The 22,710-nt window shown below is 37.5% G+C and overlaps 1 protein-coding gene across 2 annotated transcripts in view; it reads left to right on the forward strand.

The window, feature by feature from the left end:
• LOC145465567 (uncharacterized) overlaps window positions 1-22,710 on the forward strand; it is a 117,818-nt gene that overhangs the window by 23,444 nt on the left and 71,664 nt on the right. For both annotated transcript variants that reach the window (XM_081449341.1, XM_081449342.1), the window contains 8 exons: window positions 1,253-1,344; window positions 4,454-4,595; window positions 9,176-9,382; window positions 9,607-9,832; window positions 10,984-11,078; window positions 12,678-12,827; window positions 13,568-13,660; window positions 13,911-14,224. In XM_081449341.1, the coding sequence (XP_081305467.1) occupies window positions 1,253-1,344; window positions 4,454-4,595; window positions 9,176-9,382; window positions 9,607-9,832; window positions 10,984-11,078; window positions 12,678-12,827; window positions 13,568-13,660; window positions 13,911-14,224 (1,319 nt within the window). The remainder of the gene's footprint in view (window positions 1-1,252; window positions 1,345-4,453; window positions 4,596-9,175; window positions 9,383-9,606; window positions 9,833-10,983; window positions 11,079-12,677; window positions 12,828-13,567; window positions 13,661-13,910; window positions 14,225-22,710) is intronic.

Below are 22,710 nucleotides of genomic sequence, written 5' to 3' on the forward strand. Positions count from 1 at the left end.
TCATTCGAGTGATGAACAAAATCGGACAACAACAAATGGGAGTCCGATTTATTTAATCACGACCCGAAGTGTAATCTGTTTGACTAGGATCCGCTTGTTAGCCATTTTCAATCCCCATTGACTGACAGCCTGAAACATGCTGGGATGATTACAGACCGAATTGAACGACAAAGTCCTGTTACCTGTTAATCATAACCGAAAAAAGTTTGAGAAAAAAGCCGAGAAGGAACATTCAAGTGAAACTGTCCTGTAGCAGCAGGCGCAAAAAAACTCCTACTGTCTAAAAACAGCAGGTTTGATACGTAAACTTTCCAATAAATACATATGGGCGCTAATAACCAATCAAATTTAATCATTTTGTTATAAGTATCACAATAGCTGTTGTGACAGTACCCAACCTTACGACGCTAAATAATGAAAATAATAATGATAATAATAACAATAATAATAATAATAATAATAATAGCAATAATCATCATCATCATCATTGAAGTTTATACTGCATACTAGTTTCTATAAAAATATTCAACTGCGCCTTACCATAAGATATTAAAATGAATACATATACTGAGACCAAATTTATCATTTGAAAATTCCGTTAAGTAATAGAAAAGATTGCAAATAGTGCCAATTAAAATCTAATTAACAGTTACTTGATAGAGCGGTTTTTATTAAGTGTGGCAAAACCAAAACCAAAGCTATCACTCTAGCCAATAACAAAGAACACAGACAATCCAGTGAACCAATCAAGTCTCGACGTAAATACATGTACCTGACGCGAAGAGTGTGCAAGCGAGTCACGATTGGTTTTGGTTTTACTTCTGATTGGATGAAAAGGTGGCGCGAGATTTTTGAGCCAATCTGTAGCGAAATAATGCAAAGCCAATTACTTTTCGACACTCATGTAAAACCGCTGACGTAGCTAATTAAACGCTTTATCAAAAAAAGTTTAAAACCTGCTTTGAGAAAAATATTGAAACTGGAGAACATGCTAGAATTTATACAACATGTACAATTTCTCTATTTTGAATAATATTTGTAACTCACGTAAATCTCAGTAAAACAATGAAACTGTGAAGTATCAAGACTGTGTGTTTTTATGTCAAAGTTATTTCTTGTCTCCTACTAGTTCGCAAATTTGAAGATCACTAAAAATGTCGGGAGACCATTTGAAATAAAATATGCTCTTTTGTTCTGTCACGATTACTGGAGTGAATTGAACTTTTTTGTTAACTTTTTATTTGTGGTGTAGGGAGCTCGTCTATGGATCAAGCCCTGGATCAGCCACACAGTATTCCAGCAGAGGCTAGTGCAGAAATAAAACCTACCCAGAGTCCTCTAGAGGTGATAGATTTTTAACCACTTGTACATATATGATTTCACTAACTGACCATCTCAGACAAGTTTCCTACCTAAAACGTAATATATTTGTGCACGAATATACGTGCAATAAATACGAGTTCAAAGTGCGTCTTCACCAGTAGAACTGACGGAAATCTTTCAACAATGTTTTTATGTGTAAAAACTTCGGTTTCGACTTTCTAGTTCAGGATGTTTTGTTGCCAACATTTTTTTGCCTGTGACAAACAAACCGAGGCATAAGAAAGAGACTAGCAGGTTAATAGACCAATTTCGGTATATCAAAATTCAGCCTTAAACAATAGACTTCAGTACGAGGCTTAGGGGAATAACTAGAGAGCTTGTGGGTTTTATTCCCCAGAACCTCTTGCTGAGGTCTATTGTGTTAGGCTGAATTTTAATATATCGAAATTGGTCTATTACGTATGTATCTTCAGTCATTGACGTCAGTTTTTCATGCATCTGTCTGCAGGAAGAGATGCTGCTGAAAGAGAGTCTAAGGTTGAAAGAAATGATAATATACTAGATTTAGCCAAGCCTAAAAGCGGGCCGCTTTGTTCAAAAACCGATTAAGCTAACCCGGGATAAGGGAGAAATTTGATTTGAGGTTTATAACTTTGCGGTGAGGTTTTCTGTTTATATTTTTGGTCTTCTGTTTTGATTTTGAATAGTCTCAAACTAGACCAGGAGCCCTGGCCCTAAAGCAGTGAAAAACACTTGTATAGAAGATGAATTTATACTTCGGTGAACTTTTAATTCTATTTTTTAATAGCTCTAACCCAATTCCGAACAATCCGGCCCTGATTACAACAAATTAACCTGACACGAGCCCGCGATCCGAGCGAAAACAAGTACTTGCTCAGCGATTAACTTTAAAAACACACGACCTCGATAAGCTATGATCCTGAGCCCGCGATATGGTCACGTGATACTGGTCAGCGGATACCATGTTTTGACAGTTGTCAGTTTACCATAACATGTGGATGTCAAATATCAAAGACGCACGTTGTAAACCAAGAATTGGTATTAGTTGGAGTATGGCCGCCATGGTGCGCGTCGTCGTCGTCGTTGGGCGCACGCGCCCGCGATCCATGCCGCTAGCCATATTGACCATGAAAAAAGAGTTGCATGGGTTTCTATTTCTATGCATGCATGTGGTTCTGTTCCTATAGTTGTGGTGCCCCGCTTGGCGGTCCTTCGGGCCGCCGGAGCTCCGCTATTAATGGATTGAATGAGTATTCTAGTGCAATGCAAATACAGTAAGTAAATACATGGTTATAACAAAACGACCAACGTCAAACCCCCCTGGTCAAATATTTGCAAGAAAGTACCTTCGGGGATAGGAATAACAAAAACAGAGAGACTTAACGTTAGTGTCAGTGCTATTTTTACTAATGTAGACCGTCATACGATAAATGTCGGAGGAACTTTCTGATAAGCTATAGAGATCTCAAGATGAAGCTGCGAGGGTCATTGCCAAATCCTAGTTCCATAGCTCAGTCTCTTCATTCAGTCAAATATTTAGCCTTTGCTAAATTGTATCACATTACATTATTATATGGCTTGTTCTTGCAGCCGATATAATGCGCGCTCTGATTGGCTAATTGTAGGGCATTATTCTCCCTTATAAGGACTGGGAACTACCGGATTCACGAATTTGATTGGCTGAAATCGATATTGAAAACGGTCAAGGGTTTCCCATCTAGACCGGCACCTAGACCTGTAATGTTTTGAGCTAAAAAAGTTGCAAACTAAAATGCAAAAATATTGATTATTTTCTTCTAACAATATTTATTTATCGATGTGCCAAAAGCAAACTTTATGCAAACTTTGGTAGAATTATGTTCAGCTCATCGCCAACTGCAAGTAAAGTGTCAGTTAACTGCAAACCAGTTACATTAAACAAAATAAATTGTTCTTGTTTGCCATATAATAAACATCTTATAAACCGAGTTTAGTCGGTCTGTACTCACGACCTGGGTCAAGATTCTCCCATATAGACCTCCTACTCGGTTAATAAGAGCTAAGTAATGAACCCATAGTTTTCCTTTGATAAGGATTACCAGTGCTTTTTTTAACTTTTTATCTTTCGAGATGCCCAACTAATTTATAAAACACAACATTACATTACATTACTCGGAAACGACCTTCGATCAAAACCTCGTGTGTAGGGTATTGAATTAAAACAACCCATTGAGTTGCACATTCCGTAGGCGAACACCTAAAATGCTAAGACGAGATTATAACTTGCGAGCGTGGTTGCTTACGAGAACTTCGATCTCAGGGGGTCTAAATTACCCATGCTTCCTTTTATAGGCTTTAATTATCCTAAGTGGGGTATTCATTTATTTTAGGGACGAGAAGGTTCAAATAAAGCCAGTGCTTTGATCCCACAAGAAGGTCCTCGTAGAGTAAAACGAGAGCCAAAAAGTTCGATGGCCCAGAACATAACGAAAACCGCTCCCAATTGTTCGACATAAAAATAAGAGCCCTGGTTTACGCTAATTGTGGACACCTAAAAGAGTCCTTACAAAAAGCTTTCACCCAAAAATTCTTATACAGGAATGCAGCGAAGTCATCCCATATCCTCTTGTCAACGTGACTTTGTTCACATGGACACGAGGCAAAAAGGGCTGTGCACCTCCCCGCGTGTTATGTTCCGCCCAATGGTTATTCTTTACGAAAAACAGAGTAAAACACACAATACAGAATTCAGAGCCATAATAGAAACAGCTAGCGTCATGCTTAGCAAATACCGCGAGAATTGGATGTTGAGAACTAAACCTTTCTCACTATAGTTAGAAAAACCTGTTGCGCGGTACGTCGTTTTTCAATTTTCTCTCTCCGGCGTAGTGCGATTGGATGTATTCCAAGTGCTATCTTAATGGAGGTTAATTTAACCAATACAAAATTTAACTTGAAACATTAACCATTAAAGGCTTCTAAAACACACTTCTTCGGCTCATTATTTGTAGTTTCGTCTTCTGTCAAGTGTTTTAATTTTTCCTTTTCCCGAACTTCCCTGATAGAAACCAATGAGACTTATTATTCGATCCCCAGGTTGATCTCCAACTAATTCCTTTTTTTCATAAAGGGCGGCGGGGTCTTTCAGCTAAAATTTGACCAAAGCCTCCCAGATGGAGTGACATCTGCGTGGGCTACATTCGGAAACAAGCGAGTGGAAGTGCGGAAGACCTATGAATGCTCTTTTATCCTTCATGGAGAGAGCATTCCTGGTAAGTAAACGTCGCATTCTCTATTTCAGGCTTAGAATCAGATCAAGACGCCAGTCAAGAAGAATTCATCAAACTTGGCATATGCTCAATGAAATTGCATGTGTAATTTAAACACCATCTGTTTTTTTTTTAAATGGTTTCTGGTTCTAAAAAAGTAGTCAGAGTTCCTTTTCCTCCTCTTCCCCCTTGGGGGACCCTGTCCCGTGCTTTGCATTATGCTTCGACCCACGAGAGAGCCACCTCTTCCAGTTCCAGGAGGAGGAGGAGGAGGCGGAGGAGGAGGAGGAGGAAGGTGATGGTGCGGGTTGGAGTTGCAAGTTGCAAGTTGGAATTGCGAGTTGCAATCTCGACTGTACGATTGACGGACGCGAAGGCATGGACGGGTGGGGACAGCGGAAACTAGGGTTAAACAATGAACAAATTTATGCCTTTACCTTGTCTACGGGGCTCCGCTTCACAGGAGCTTTGTTGGCGGACATTTCACCACGTGACCCACAAAAAGCAACCTACAAAGAATGGGATGCTTTCCATTATGTTAAACCGATCGCTCACGGATCAGTGGGAATACCCGACGAAAATAGAACAACATTTTCCGATTAAACCGCACCAACCGATGGGAATGGCTCTTACCATTTTTTATTCCTTTTCCGAATTCCCCAATTAGGGCAAAGAAGCGGTTTGTCAAAAATGGCACGGCGAATTTCGGTTGGAATACTCCAACCGAAATAGGTGGACCACCTCCAGAGGTGATCCCGAATATTCCGGTCAGAAGAAACCGAGACGAACCTTTCCATTTGAATTCCGACAGTAATTTCCGGAGTCTTTGGCAAAATGGAAAGCACCCATGGTCTGCTCATCATGCATAGAACCGTCGAAATGTGTTTTGCTGGAAATAATATTCTGCTCATGGTTAATGGTAACAATCAATAATCAATCAATCAATCAATCAATCAATCAATCAATCAATATATTTAACGTGGTCGGTACGCTTAGCTAAAAAGCTAGTTTACAGGTACGCCACGAACAAATAAACAGAAAAAAGAAATTATAAGAGCCTTTTGAAGGTATATAAATTTAAATAAATTAAGATTAAGAACTAGCTAATATTAAAACATAAGAATTGACAATGTAGTCACGAGTAAAATATATAAGAAAATATGAACATTAAAAGCAGTAAAAATTGATTAAGGATAGATCCACTTCGCACTCAGAGTCCCGTGAGATCTAATGTTTCTAAGTTGTTTTTAAAAGTAGTGTACGTTTGTATCTTTCGAGATTCGTCCGGTATAGCGTTCCACAATTTCGATGCAGCGTATCTCCATGATCTTAAGCCGAAAGTTGTTGATCGTACTTTTGGAAGGTCCAGTATTGTGGTGCCCCTAATGTTATAAGTGGAGCACCTTACTGTTATAAGATCACGTAAACTTGCTGGTCCTGCATCGCTGGCCAGTATCTTGAAAACAGTGGACAATATTTTCGCTAATCGCTGTTCACGAAGACTTGAGAGACCGATACGCTCACAAAGTTCCTCATAAAGCGAGGACTTAATCTCTAAAAACAAAACGGAGCGCTCGTTTGTTCACCATCTCTAACTTGTCAGCTGACTTCTTATAACAGAAGTGCCACGTTTCGGAGCAGTAATTAAAGTGTGGTAGAGTAAAAGCTTTGTAAAGATCCCTTCTAGTCTCAAAAGGCAACAGTTTCTGCATCCTCAGTTTTAATACAGCGATCTGTTGACTGACTTTTCTACATATTTTAGCGATGTGCTTTTCAAAATTTAATTTCTCGTCAATTGTCACGCCAAGAAGTTCCATTGTGTTGGATGTGGGAAGTTCCTTTATTTTTTCCCAGCACCTTCGCCTGGTATTTTGAACTGTTCCTCTTCATGCCATTTCGCGCAAACCATATATCAGCACTGATAAGATCATTGTTGATCATTGTTGTTAACAACGCTCTAGTGTGAAAAATGGCAGATCGCTTTCCTGAACTGCCAGAAAATGATTTAAATAAGAAAACAAACTTGGTGATCGAGTGAGAAAACAATTATTGAACTTGCCTTTTGTCGCAAAATATCGTGATTGTCAGTGTCAATTACAAAGTCAATCGAACAGAGTAATTCACTTTGACAACTCTACAATCATTGACAAAGTAAACCATCGCACAAGAAAGACACTTGAATCACTGCACACGGCAAAAACTGTTGAGTCTGACTACAACTCATGCCCGCTCCCGAGACAATACAACAGTATTTTAAGTAAACGTTACTTTTAGCGCTTTTAGCGTTCTTCGGAACATTCTTTACATGACGGTGTATTTTTAATTTATGCGAATTACTCTCTATATTCAAATTTTTAACGTTTCGTTTTTATCACAAGTTTTTATCCGTCGAAGACAGTAGACCGGCTGTCGAAAGCTTATTTTTTTCTTTTTCTTTTTACCAGGAAACGCTATACAGTGAAACCTTTAAGCGGACCCCATATTAAGCGGACACCCTCTATTAAGCGGACACCAGCTTGAGTCCCAAAATTTTCTTCCCACATTCATTGTAAAATAAACCTGCATTCAGCGGACACCTCTGTTGCACAAAACCTGCAATAAGCGGACACTTCAAGGACTTTTTACTTCTAAAAGCTCAGCTCAGCTCAGACACCTTTAACATGATTGTTCGGCGATGTCGCTGATGTCGTTTTAAAGCCAAGTAGATTATTCCAGGTTAGTGTATTGACTGTATGGACATTGTCCCATGAGTAGTCTTTGATCTTACATTGTGTTACACTGTGTTACAAAAGGGTTAATAACTAACTATTATTGCTGAACCTGAATTTTATGGAACATTTAAAGTAGTAAGGGGGGAAAAACTGGCTCGAAAAGTAGGAAGAAGGGAGATTTACCCGCCTGTTCCTCGCCCCTCCATTACCCCGTGTGACAAAGTGTTAGGAGAGTTCGACCGCTCCATGATAAAAGGTTTGATGAGATCTAATACTGATCTTCAGTTAGACATTTACGATCGTAGGTTCTGGGGTCAATTCCAGGTGTGGGCTTCGAAATTTGTTTTTCTTCTCTTGTTATAATACTGTTCTCAGCGTGGAATCACTATACTACAAGGACACTAGCGCGTGTCGTTGCACCACCAAAGTTAAGTCCTGGTCAGCGGGATCAGTACTTGGTTGGGTGACCAAATACGAATACCCCGTGTGGCAATGATTTCTTTTTTCTTTTCTTCTTCCATTTCCATGGCGATATCAGTGACTGCAGAACTCCTAGATCTGTGTTATGTCTTTTCTTCGTTTTCATAACTATTAACTTATTCCTATCATTTCACCATGACCATATTTATTCACAGGCCGTAAAAATTATAGCGAAACGCATTGTTGGAATTGCCCTCAATTCTCCTGTCCGTTTCTCGTTTAAAAATTTTAATCACGGCTTTAGTCATTCGAATGTTCACACAGCTCATTAATTTAGTGATTTTCGAGATTTTATTTTTCGGCAGTCGAGTACAGTCAAATTAACCTATATTAAGTGGACAACTTCAGGAAATGCGTTATTATAATTTATAAAATACTTTAGATACTACGCGCGCACTCATTGGTCAATAAGTGTGTCGGTTTAGATGATAGTATATAAACACGGTTGTGACATTTTAGATTCTCGCGTATTTTCAAGAAATATTTTATAAAAGCAAGAGAGTACTTTTTCCTTGTTTACATGTCCTCATCTAAACACGATGGGGGTTGGGAGAATTCGAGACAGTAATGCAAACCCGACACGCATAGCAGTCGAGGGTAGCGTAACTCTCGAGAATTCTCCCAATCCCCCAGAATGTTTAGATGAGGCTATGTAAACACAGAAAAAGTGCTCTATTGCTCAATTGTTTCTATGTAGAGAAGTTCGTGAGAAAATCTTTTCAATGTAGATTATTTCTGCATTGAAGATAATTTAGCTCCCTACGACTGCGAAAGCCTTATGCATTGGTCAGCGGATTCACAAAAAGTCTAACAGGGAGCGGAGGAAATGATCGATTGAATCTCCCATTCATACCTACAACATGGAAAATATTATTTTCCAAAATAAAAATCGTCGAAAAACAGTTACGGAACATTTTGCAAGCGAAGTTGGTCGGTTCCTTACGAAGGCCTTTACTTAAGCAGCCCTATTAAGAACAGAGGAAGACGCTATTTCATGATTTTTGCAACTTTAAAAATGACTATATAGAGTTTTTTTTCAATTTCGTTGTGGCTGCCTTAGATCGACGCATGATCATGATCAAGCGAGTACAGCGTACCCGAGAAATTTTCACCGTTCAGTTTAAGACATTAACCCACACTTTGCAATCATAGCCTGGAGATTACTCGAAGGCATAAACTTATTCCATGTAAACGCCTAGCGTCCACCGTCCGTCCCCGTCCGTCACTATTGTACACCTAGAATTAGATATGCAACTCGCAGCTCGCAGATCGCAGCACGCAACTCGCAGCTCGCAGCTCGCAGCTTGTAGCTCGCAATTCGCAACTCGTGGCTCACAACTCGCAACTCGTAATTATCTCGGATAATATATTTTCCAAAACTTTCTTATGTAGCTGGAGAAGTACCAGGGACTGTCACAGTGACAATTACGACAAAGAATGGTGATCACCTAGGAAAAACGCTGTTCACGTATGTGAATCAAGATGAAGAAATACTGATGCAGATAATCAAGTCCAGAAAGTTGCAAGGGAAACTTTTTACGATGTTGGGCAAACAATGCGAGAACGATGAAAGTGAAGAAAATAACGCACAAACTTTTGGTAAGGTCAAACTTTTGTCTTTCACTGGTCATGTCAGCACGTGGACTGGCTTAAAGCCACACAAGTTAGCATGTGTTGTTTAGAGAGCAGTATCCTGTGAAGACAAGTACAAAACTTCTCAATATGTCATCGCAAACTTTCTGAGTAGCCAGAAATAATAACCTGCTCATCGCAAACATTATTGATAAAAATAGATCATAAATACTTATCCCCCCGTCTTCCAGGATTGCCCAGTGATGTGCGACAGCGACAGGCAATGGATATTTTACGATGTTTGGTTTATACTGCAGCGGGGATTGGTGCTGAGGAGTTCATTCGAATGATATTCTCCACGTCAGCCGGTAGGATTGTCTTTGAGGCGTACAAGAAGGAATCTCCTTTACCAGAAGATATGGCTGATGCAAATGGCCATGAAGAAACTGCGACATTTCTGCGTGCCATAACCAAACGGTACATGCGCTGTTAGTTAAACCATAGCATAGATATACATAGTCGTAGGCAGACTTTTGATTTAGGAGCAAAAAGAAAAAAGAAAAGAAACGAAAGGCAAATAATTTAAACTTACTAACAAACTCTAAACATTTGGAATATAAAAACAAGTTAGGCTTTGAGAAGATTGTATTAGTAATCGTATGAGTGCAATTAAGGGTTTACGCCACGACTGATATTCGAAAATCATCTCAAAATTGCACGAGCCTTTAGACAAGTGCAATTTGAAAGAATTTCAAATATCACGAGTAGTGTAAATTCGTAATTGCTCGAGCTTTCACATGATTACTCATTTATTATATGACTGAGAAAATTGCGAACGCGCGCCGTTACTTTGCACTGCATTAAAAATTAACGATAATTTGGCCTGCTCTCAGACAATCACAATGAAGATATTTTCTCAGCCATCTAATAAAGCGTGAGACTGGTTTCCCAACAACAGCACGAACAGCAAACTCGACTGAAACTAAATTTTGCAAATTAAAATCAAACGAATGTTTGCCTTTCTGAAGAATTGTAAGTCTTATTAATACCCTGACATGTTTCTCCATTCGTTTGATAACAGTAAGAGAGCAATGTATTGTGAGTTTTTCAGGGGAAAACTTTAAGACTTTCCTGCACGGACTCTTGCATGAACAACCCGAATGGAATCGTAGTTTGCGTGGGCAAGATATGATTTCGTTTTCTTGTCGGCATTCTTGAACACTTAGATAATACACTTTTCTTCAATGTTCTATTCTAAACAACAGATTGCTCTTTATTCTGTTTCTTTTTCCTTCAATCATCCAGTAAATAGATTCGATAAAATGGACTAAAATCCAAAGCTAAACTACTCAAGTTCACCGAAAAACTGTCTTCAAACGGCATGCCCCAAGAGGGGGATTTTTGCCGTTCGTGAGGAAACGAACGTGATGCTTTAGTAAATTTGATATTTCAAAAATAACTTGTTCGCTATTGTACGTAATTATTTTTAGATGCCTCTCTGTCAGAGAATTTCATGATTACGAAGTGCTGAACGACTTGGTATTATATTTACAATACGTTATATTGATATGTGCCGAGATAGGATGATAAATTTGAATGATTTTAGTCATTTCTTGGTACATGTGTAGCTTCAGCGAAGAGGAGACGACAAGCCAAGTGCGATCAGAAGGTATCTATTGGCACGAGCTTGCTAGTGCTGTTGAGAGAAGCGAAGAACAGTCTGGTAAGTGACGGAATTGTAACATTAGCGTTGCGCATCTGAACGGCGATCATCGATCATTACTTATTGGCCCTGAATAAGCCTCTATGCCCACAAAGTGCTTGAGGCAATTATTTGCTGTACAAAAAGTATTATAACATAACTAAAGCAAAGCGCGCGCTCTGATTGGTTAATTTAGCATCTACTATTTGCCCATGGGTGTACGCTGCTGACGTGTGTGCTAATGTTTACAAAGCAAATCTTTTGACAGACATTTTTTCCAAAGTAATGGCCGACGTTCTTCTGCCAGAAATGCGAAACTGTCTTCACAGTTGTCTGAAGATGAAACTTTATCGAGCTACTGGTGGGCAGTCAGTTGTCATGAATGAGTTTTCGCGCGCTTGTTTTCTCTTGTCATGTAAGACTGCACGAACATTTTTTTGTGATGTAGCTCAATAAAAGGACTTCTGTTGTTCCAATGTCTCGATGTTATGTTATAAAACAAATGGTAAACGCCATAGCGTGCGCTATTGAGTTATGGATGCACTTGGGAGGTTTGCTAAGTCGCACGAGGCGATAGCCGAGTGCGACTCTTACGCTTCTTTCGTGCTTAGCAACCTCCCGCGTGCATCCATAACTCAATAGTGCACGCTATGGCGTTTACCATTTGTTAAGAAATCAGTCTAGTAACTAGGAGTAATCGTAGATTAGGGAATGCGTTCAATGTGTTGTGTGGCTGCGGTCTGATGGGGAATGTTACGATTGCTTTAATTTCTACTTCGATGTGTATGAGGTGTTGACTTCTACATAGTAAATTATAAGTAAAGATCTTTGGAATATGACCTTATGAATTCTTTGAGTCGTAGGATCGGTAAATTTGTGTCGTGATCCCAATATTGCATTTGCCATCAGCTACATAATTCGGTATCTAAGGGAACTCACGTGTGACCACGAGTGACCGCAAGTGACCGCGAGTGACCACGAATGACCACCATGTCATGGCGGAACGTTTATAGTCGAGTAACCAGTCAGTTCTTCTTGTTTATTCTAACTAACAATTAGATTATGAGCTCGAGATTCCTATGAGGTGATAGTTGATGAGGCCGCAGGCCGAATCAACTATCGCCTCATAGAAATCGAGAGCGAATATTCTAATTGTTTTAGTAGAATTCTAACTGAAATAAACGCAAATAACGGTTTCTAATTATTTTTCTACGCATTATTGAACTTTACGCTTTAACAAAATCGCACGCATTGAATTGTCCTTGGTAAATTTGCAGTTGTTTACGCGCACGCACCCGTTTTTCAATAATTTCAAGTTTTTAAAGTCAAGAAACCGCTAATGTCCTTCTTTTAGTCTTCTCAGGAATTTAATTATCCATTTACATCTAAACTTTCTCCCAAAACTTCGGAAAAACGATAAAAACGTTGCTTTTAGTGGACGACCGACAGCCACTGCACTCTAATGGCTGATAGTATACGAGTAGCTCAGCCAATCAGATTGCAGCATTTGCATTAGTATACTAGTAGAATTCTACTAATGAGATTTAATTCTTAAAAGCTCTCATAAATGATAGTGATATTAAGTCAAGATAATTGTACCCTGTAACGTGTGTTTTTCAGTTTCACGGCTTTCCGAGAAAGATGTCAAACAACGGAAGGAAGATGATCTTTCCGAAAGGGAGTATTTTGGAGATGCTGAAACATCCTCCACTGATTCAGAAAAAGAGAGATGTGATTATGAAGATCAATTTGAGGCAAGATTTAGTAAAGGTAAATCTTCCATTAGTTTCTCTTCAAGACAGAACGTTTCGCTAGTTTCTTACTGCAGGTAGCAAATATGACTAATTATCATTCAATGCATTTTTGATTTAATTTTTCGTCTCTTTTAATTGCCCGAGAGCCCACCACTTGACCTGCAAATAACTGCCTACAAATAACGGTGTGCTCATGCGTAATACCGTCTAAATGTGTTTTGCTGCAAACAGTATTCTGTTCATGCCTAATTGTGACCACGCTCTTGTGTGAAAAATGGCAGATCGTTTCCCTAAGCTGTAAGAGAGTGATTTAAATACAAAAACAAACTTGGTGATCGAATGAAAAAAATAACTATTGCCATCGGTTATCGCAAAATATTGTGATTTGTCAGTGTCTCGCAGACCAATTATTTGCCTCAGCCTTCCAGCTTCGACAAATAATTGATCTGCTCGCCGCTGACAAATCACGGTATTTTGCTTGAGCTCGTCCAATAATTGTTAAGTATGTTTTAAGGAATATATGTGATGTTTGTTATTATAAGGCAAATTGGTTCACAATGGAAGGTGAATTCTGATTGGTCCCGTTTGCAATACGGAGCGCAAAGGCCTGGTTTCAGCATAAAAATAAAATGGTTTCTTGACCTTTCTTGGTTTCCAACCGTATAGCACTGAAGAAGAAATTTTAGCAGTCTGAAAAGCGGTTGTCCCTACTAACTCGCCTGGCAGTATTTACAAATACAGTTTTATTCTTTTTAGGCGGAGATTATCAGCGACAACCGACAGAAAACTACAATTTGCGACTTACGACACCTTCGACAAAGCAACTCAAGTGTTGTTGTTTAATACAAGGTAAAAGGTCTCACATCATGGTTTTAAATCACTCCTATTGAAGATATCTCGCCAAAGCAACTTGACAATTTTTTATAGAAACGCGAAGAAAGTTTCTACAGTTCTTTCATTCCAGATAAACCCATTTACATTTGCGATAGCCCTGTTTTCAAATAAAGAGCAATTTATTGCGTTCCATTTTATTTTCCTCCCATAGAACCATTTTAGCTGTATAACGGTAGCTTTAATTTATGCTGCTGTTGTGTTACAGATCATGATCCAATCCAAATGGGCTTGGACCCGAGTCATCAGATGACGGAGAGAGACATGCATGATTACAAGCTGCCAGAAAAGATCGGACGTAAGTGGAGAGACCTGGCACGAGCCCTAGACTACAACCAAGCCAACATTAATAGGATCCAAAAGGATCAAGGCGGCTCTACCAAGGAGTGCTGTATCGAAGTCCTCGTGTGCTGGATGAGTCGGGAGGGACGGAACGCTACCGTCGAAAAATTAGCTGAGGCTTTGGTAAAAGCAGAGTTGAAGAACGTGACTGATGAATTGATGTGTATAGATACGACCCAGGTACGTCTACTTTGAACTAGTTTAGAAATTGAACAAAATCGCAGATACGTCCTTGTTTTGTAGGAACGTCTAATTTTCGGAATGAGGCTAAACAATCTTAATTTACTTTTTGCCGTTTGAACTTGGAGATGTTCTTAAGTTACCATGTTTAATCTTCTAATTTTATAGCGTTTTGTTATCTTTTCCAATAGTCCAGAATTAAAACATACAGACGACCATACAACCAAAGATCTTCTCCTGTACTGTACCATGCAATAATGCAAGCTCATCACTTATTTTTAAATATGTCCTTTAAACCATTTGGTTATTGAGCTGAAAAGACGCAGGTTCTACATTTTACTATAACACTGTTGAAAAGTTGTGAAAATAAACTTCTGCTAGCGCTGGGTTCTCAGCCTGAAGTTGTTCTTAGTATGTTCCTAAAATTGGAGTAAACGTGAAATTTTGCCCCGTACGGTAATCACAATATTATTTTACTGCGAAATATCAACTTGTTATGCCACCCAGACAAGACTGGAAATATGACATAAATTAACTTTAGTGGCCTTCTCCAAGATTTGAAACAACTGCTTGTGCACACTTAGTTGTGAATATTTAAGAATAAAGCACCGAGAATTTGCCAGCTGTTCAAAGGCTTTTCATCTTACTTTTGAAGAAATTACTTTTGATTTTTTTTTCTTTCATGTCAGAATGACATATTTAAGAAGGCAATAAGTCATATACAGACAATTCGCAGAAATATAGAGGAAAACTTAATAGAATTATTTTCTTGATTGAAACATAATTGTAAAGATCATCCTATTGAAAATGAGTATCATGGTTTTCTTTGTACCAACACAGGGTTCTACAGTGCGTCGCAAAATAAAAGAACAAGAAGACGAGCTGTCAACCGAGGTAAAGAGCCTCGAGGAAAGTAAACGAATGGTAAGTCTTTTTGATGAATTGGTTTTCACTACAATAATACTGACGTCTCTCTTGATTGAATTCGAAAGTTTTTGAAAGAGTTAGACAAGATGATAAGTGAAATGAACCAAACGTCTACTTTAGAATTAAAAACTTGTAGACAACTTGTGTGAAAAAGAGGCATTAAAAATTAACTCTTGAAAATTCTTCAACACCTGAAATACATTCAGATGATTTGTTTTTCTTTCTTGCTTCATAAAGACAAATTGCAGAAATATAGAGGAAAAGGTAATGGAATTATTTTCTTGATTAAAACATTGTAAAGATCAACCTATTGAAAATGAGTATCATGGTTTTCTTTGTACTAACACAGCTTTCTGAAGAGCGTCGCAAACTAAAAGAACAACTAGACAAGCTGTCAACCGCGAAACAGAAGCACGAGGTAAGTAAACGAATAGTAAGTCTTTTTGATGAATTGGTTTTCACTACAATAATGCTGACGTCTCTCTTGATTGAATTCCAAAGTTTGTGAAAGAGTTAGACAAGATGATAAGTGAAACAAACCAAACGTCTACTTTAAAATTAAAAACTTGTCGACAACTTGTGTAAAAAAGAAGCATTAAAAATTAACTCTTGAAAATTCTTTAACACCTGAAATACATTCAGATGATGTCTTTTTCTTTCTTGCTTCATACAGATAACTTGCAGAGATATAGAGAAAAACACGTAGTGGCCAAACCACCCCCCAGATGTTTCGTCAGTTCTTGGGTATTTCACATTATTTCGCATTACTTAAAACGTATTGAGTCTTTCTACACCAAACTTGGCAGATGAGCAGGAGACCTATTGCCAATACATTTACGTGAAAAATGTCAGTAAATGTCAAAGTTGTGACGTCACAGTGATGACGTCATGTTTTTTGCCACTTTTGAAGTTTTTAATATACATATGTTTTACAATGTATTCGAAAGAGCACATCAAGGGGAGTTGAAACCTGAAAAAATTTTGTCCATATCACAAAAATGAAATGAAATATGGCATTTTTAAATATGAAAAATAACTCTGCAAAATATGGGGTCCCCCCCTTAAGAAAATCCCCAAATTGGAGCCGTAATTTTGTTCCAGCAAATGCAGCTATGTTGCACATGGGATGTGCCAGATGACTAAAGCAAAAATAAAGAAGAAAATCGGAATAAAAAATTATCCCTCTAGTGTTATTGCGTTAAAATTAGTTTTGTTACGTCATAACCTGTGACGTCATCCGTTTTTTACTGTTGATACCATCCTAACGAAGCCGAAAATCAAATTTCTAAAACCATACGATTTTTGACAACATCAAGCTTTCTATTTTTCTAGATTATTAGCCTTCCTAGAATAAAACTGAAAAAAATAAACCAGAGAGACTTACTTAAGAAGGACAGTATGGTTAAGCAAATTCCGGGGGGGGGGACAACAAAAAATATTTAAATTACCATATCTCAAAAAATAATTATCATAGCAAAAAACGGTTTCCGGCATGTTACTCCTCTAGTCAAGGCCTTTCCAATGACATGATCTTTTTATCAGATTTTACAAAAAATTATAGCACGTTTTGGTGACGTCATCAGTTTTGTCACAACTTCCACATTAAAATAAACTGGAAAACAAAGAAAGCTCATCTGCCAAATTTGGTTCAGAAATATATAAACCAAGCAAATATAGTCTTCATGAAACATTAGGGGGGTGGTTTGGCCCCTACGTGAAAGGTAATGGAATTATTTTCTTGATTAAAACATTGTAAAGATCAACCTATTGAACATGAGTATCATGATTTTCTTTGTACTAACACAGCTTTCTGAAGCACATCGCAAACTAAGAGAACAACTAGACAAGCTGTCAACCGCGACACAGAAGCACGAGGAAAGTAAACGAATAGTAAGTCTTTTTGATGAATTGGTTTTCACTACAATAATGCTGACGTCTCTCTTGATTGAATTCCAAAGTTTGTGAAAGAGTTAGACAAGATGATAAGTGAAACGAACCAAACGTCTACTTTAAAATTAAAAACTTGTCGACAACTTGTGTAAAAAAGAAGCATTAAAAATTAACTCTTGAAAATACTTTAACACCTAAAATACATTCAGATGATTTGTTTTTCTTTCTTGCTTCATAAAGACAAATTGCAGAAATATAGAGGAAAAGGTAATGGAATTATTTTCTTAATTAAAACATTGTAAAGATCAACCTATTGAAAATGAGTATCATGGTTTTCTTTGTACTAACACAGCTTTCTGAAGAGCCTTGCAAACTAAAAGAACAACTAGACAAGCTGTCAACCGCGACACAGAAGCACGAGGTAAGTAAACGAATAGTAAGTCTTTTTGATGAATTGGTTTTCACTACAATAATGCTGACGTCTCTCTTGATTGAATTCCAAAGTTTGTGAAAGAGTTAGACAAGATGATAAGTGAAACGAACCAAACGTCTACTTTAAAATTAAAAACTTGTCGACAACTTGTGTAAAAAAGAAGCATTAAAAATTAACTCTTGAAAATTCTTTAACACCTGAAATACATTCAGATGATGTCTTTTTCTTTCTTGCTTCATACAGATAACTTGCAGAGATATAGAGAAAAACACGTAGTGGCCAAACCACCCCCCAGATGTTTCGTCAGTTCTTGGGTATTTCACATTATTTCGCATTACTTAAAACGTATTGAGTCTTTCTACGCCAAACTTGGCAGATGAGCGGGAGACCTATTGCCAATACATTTACGTGAAAAATGTCAGTAAATGTCAAAGTTGTGACGTCACAGTGATGACGTCATGTTTTTTGCCACTTTTGAAGTTTTTAATATACATATGTTTTACAATGTATTCGAAAGAGCACATCAAGGGGAGTTGAAACCTGAAAAAATTTTGTCCATATCACAAAAATGAAATGAAATATGGCATTTTTAAATATGAAAAATAACTCTGCAAAATATGGGGTCCCCCCCTTAAGAAAATCCCCAAATTGGAGCCGTAATTTTGTTCCAGCAAATGCAGCTATGTTGCACATGGGATGTGCCAGATGACTAAAGCAAAAATAAAGAAGAAAATCGGAATAAAAAATTATCCCTCTAGTGTTATTGCGTTAAAATTAGTTTTGTTACGTCATAACCTGTGACGTCATCCGTTTTTTACTGTTGATACCATCCTAACGAAGCCGAAAATCAAATTTCTAAAACCATACGATTTTTGACAACATCAAGCTTTCTATTTTTCTAGATTATTAGCCTTCCTAGAATAAAACTGAAAAAAATAAACCAGAGAGACTTACTTAAGAAGGACAGTATGGTTAAGCAAATTCCGGGGGGGGGGGACAACAAAAAATATTTAAATTACCATATCTCAAAAAATAATTATCATAGCAAAAAACGGTTTCCGGCATGTTACTCCTCTAGTCAAGGCCTTTCCAATGACATGATCTTTTTATCAGATTTTACAAAAAATTATAGCACGTTTTGGTGACGTCATCAGTTTTGTCACAACTTCCACATTAAAATAAACTGGAAAACAAAGAAAGCTCATCTGCCAAATTTGGTTCAGAAATATATAAACCAAGCAAATATAGTCTTCATGAAACATTAGGGGGGTGGTTTGGCCCCTACGTGAAAGGTAATGGAATTATTTTCTTGATTAAAACATTGTAAAGATCAACCTATTGAACATGAGTATCATGATTTTCTTTGTACTAACACAGCTTTCTGAAGCACATCGCAAACTAAGAGAACAACTAGACAAGCTGTCAACCGCGACACAGAAGCACGAGGAAAGTAAACGAATAGTAAGTCTTTTTGATGAATTGGTTTTCACTACAATAATGCTGACGTCTCTCTTGATTGAATTCCAAAGTTTGTGAAAGAGTTAGACAAGATGATAAGTGAAACGAACCAAACGTCTACTTTAAAATTAAAAACTTGTCGACAACTTGTGTAAAAAAGAAGCATTAAAAATTAACTCTTGAAAATACTTTAACACCTAAAATACATTCAGATGATTTGTTTTTCTTTCTTGCTTCATAAAGACAAATTGCAGAAATATAGAGGAAAAGGTAATGGAATTATTTTCTTGATTAAAACATTGTAAAGATCAACCTATTGAAAATGAGTATCATGGTTTTCTTTGTACTAACACAGCTTTCTGAAGAGCGTCGCAAAATAAAAGAACGAGAAGACGAGCTGTCAACCGAGAAAAAGAAGCTCGAGGAAATTAAACGAATGGTAAGTCTTTTTGATGAATTGGTTGTCAATACAATAATGCGGCTGATGTCTCTCTTGATTGAATTCCAAAGTTTTTGAAAGAGTTAGACAAGAGGATAAGTGAAATGAACCAAACGTCTACTGTAGAATTAAAAACTTGTAGACAACTTGTGTAAAAAAGAAGCATTAAAAATTAACTCTTGAAAATTCTTCAACACCTGAAATAAATTCAGATGATTTCTTTTTCTTTCTTGCCTCATACAGACAATTTGCAGAAATATAGAGGTAAACGTAATAGAATTATTTTCTTGATTAAAACATAATTGTAAAGATCATGCTATTGAAAATGAGTATCATGGTTTTCTTTGTACTAACACAGATTTCTGAAGTGCCTCGCATAACAAAAGAACCAATAGGCTGGCTGCCAATCGTGACACAGAACTGCGTGGAAACTGAACGAATCGTAAGTCTTTTTGATGAATTGGTTTTCACTACAATAATGCTGGCGTCTCTCTTGACTGAATTCCAAAGTTTTTGAAAGAGTTAGACAAGATGATAAGTGAAATGAACCAAACGTCTACTTTAGAATTAAAAACTTGTCGACAACTTGTGTAAAAAAGAAGCATTAAAAATTAACTCTTGAAAATTCTTTAACACCTGAAATACATTCGGATGATGTCTCTTTCTTTCTTGCTTCATACAGAACTTTGTTTGCAGAAATATAGACGAAAACTTAATGGAATTATTTTCTTGATTAAAACATAATTGTAAAGATCATCCTATTGAAAATGAGTATCATGGTTTTCTTTGTACTAACACAGCTTTCTGAACAGGGTCGCAAAATAAAAGAACGACAAGACGAGCTGTCCTTAACCGCGACACAGATGTACGAGGAAATTAAACGAATGGTAAGTCTTTTTGATGAATTGGTTTTCACTACAATAATGTTGACGTCTCTCTTGACTGAATTCCAAAGTTTTTGAAAGAGTTAGACAAGATGATAAGTGAAATGAACCAAACGTCTACTTTAGCATTAAAAACTTGTCGACAACTTGTGTAAAAAAGAAGCATTAAAAATTAACTCTTGAAAATTCTTCAACACCTGAAATACATTCAGATGATTTGTTTTTCTTTCTTGCTTCATAAAGATAATTTGCAGAGATATAGAGAAAAGGGTAATGGAATTATTTTCTTGATTAAAACATAATTGTAAAGATCATCCTATTGAAAATGAGTATCATGGTTTTCTTTGTACCAACACAGCTTTCTGAACAGCGTCGCAAAATAAAAGAACGACAAGACGAGCTGTCCTTAACCGCGACACAGATGTACGAGGAAACTAAACGAATGGTCTTTTTGATGAATTGGTTTTCACTACAATAATGGTGACATCTCTCTCGATTGAATTCCAAAGTTTTTGAAAGAGTTAGACAAGATGATAAGTGAAATGAAGGAAACTTTAACAGAAGGAATGTAATATAGACTCTGTTTTGTGACGTCATTGTTGTCTTGAACATTACTGCGTTTTCGTGTCAGTGAGTCGTTCGAGGGGAAGGTTTTGGATCTAAATACAAGCCTTATTTTACTTGGGAAATGGCGGAGGAGTTCTCCCGCTGTTCGGCGGGCATTATTCACTTGTTTTTCGTCGTTTTTTGTCCAATTGCCGGTTTGCAACGGTCCATAGTGAAGTTAAAAATCGTCGGTACCGCGTCTTTCTTGAGTACAAGTTGACGAAGCTTAAAAGGCGGTCCCAACAAACTCCTTACCTCAAGATTTTGTTCGAAGCTGTCTTCGGTAAAATGTTCTGCACAAACGTGCGAATGCTTCGAGGGCGTAAAGCATTCTCTTTTCATTTTTATAAGCCATTCTCTGTTAAGTTTTGGGCCCTGGGTGAACTTGAAAGTGCTAACTTTGAATTTTGGGTAGCTTCCCTCTGAATTTCACTGTAAACTTAACTAAAACATTTTCAAATTTCCCGCATTTCTTGAGCACACCGACAGTGACGTCACAAGCTTTATTTCCGACAATTATCCGACAATTTCCCCGACCGCGCTGCAATTATGAAGGATAAAAAACAGTGATTTTAACATTCCAATATCTCCGCAATGCTTCGCCCAATTCGTTTGAAACTTCAGAATATGTTTATTATATACTTATGAACACATTGGACTCAAATGAAATAAAGGTCTAAATTCTGGTTCATTTGATCTTTAAAATACAAAATGCTTTGATTGCCTGCAGTCAGTTTCAGTTTTTCCTGTGAAGAAAAATTCCTATATGCTGCAAAAATTGCAGGCAATGATAAGTTGATGTTCCTACTCATGGTTGAGAAATGTGGCGGAGCTTTCTTTATCCAATCTCTGAAAAACTGTTTAAGGGCACAAATATTCCACAAGCCACCGACAAGGAGTTGAATTTAAACGCAAACTTTTGTTTTTGATGGGTATATAGGCACTGAGTCGTAACCGTTCAGACCCTGGCGCCAGACAAAAACAGAAAAAAGCACGCGAAGAGGCTAACAGTCCTGGAACACCTCCGGCCAGCGATAAAGAGAAATCTGAGGTGTGCTTTACAAAGGTAAGTCCTGATGTTGTGTCTGACACGTTTCGTAGCAGGATCCTTTTGTAATTATAAAGAGGGGTACATGTAGCAAGTTAAAATATGCCGTAAAGTTGCTTCTATTTTCTGAATAAAGTAGTTTTCAATCGATTGTCGTAAAACCAAATCCAAAATAATGGATGCGATCTTTCTTCTTTTCTTTTATACGGTTCATTTTACATTAAGCTACACAGCTGTCAAAATGGTTAATGCCAGAATTGGGAGACTTTGTTCACAGTTAATGTACTCATTTATTTTCTCTTGCAGATGAAACCAGCCTTTTGAGAAGAAATCGAGAGCAAGGAAAACATGTGTAATCCTGTTTCCTACCGCACTCATAGAGACTCTTGACTGTCTCAATCCTATGGACAGTAATTGATAAAAAAAAACTTTCAAGTTGAATGATCATTTGGTCCTTTGTACATCGACCGGCGAACATGGTTCGAGTTCTGGAGGCAATGTTTGGCCAGCATAATTAAGTAGGTGAACCCTCAACATAGTATCATCATTGCCTACGATTCAGTTTAGTAAAGAATTGTCATGACTCGTAGATTGCATTCAGTTCCTGGAGTTATGCATTTAAAACATAACTAACGTTTTCGCTGTGTTAACTAAAAAGTATCCACGCATGTGAGGAAAAGAACTTAAAAAGAGCAATGTCTCTCGAGTTTTGAACCGAGCGAAAGAGTTTTAAAATCGAGCGTGTCGGAGAAGAGACTTTAAATTTCAAGTAACACTTATCCTTCTGTGTAGCACTTAAAA

Source organism: Orbicella franksi, chromosome 13, assembly GCF_964199315.1.
Source record: "Orbicella franksi chromosome 13, jaOrbFran1.1, whole genome shotgun sequence".
NCBI classification, from domain to species: Eukaryota; Metazoa; Cnidaria; class Anthozoa; order Scleractinia; family Merulinidae; genus Orbicella; species Orbicella franksi.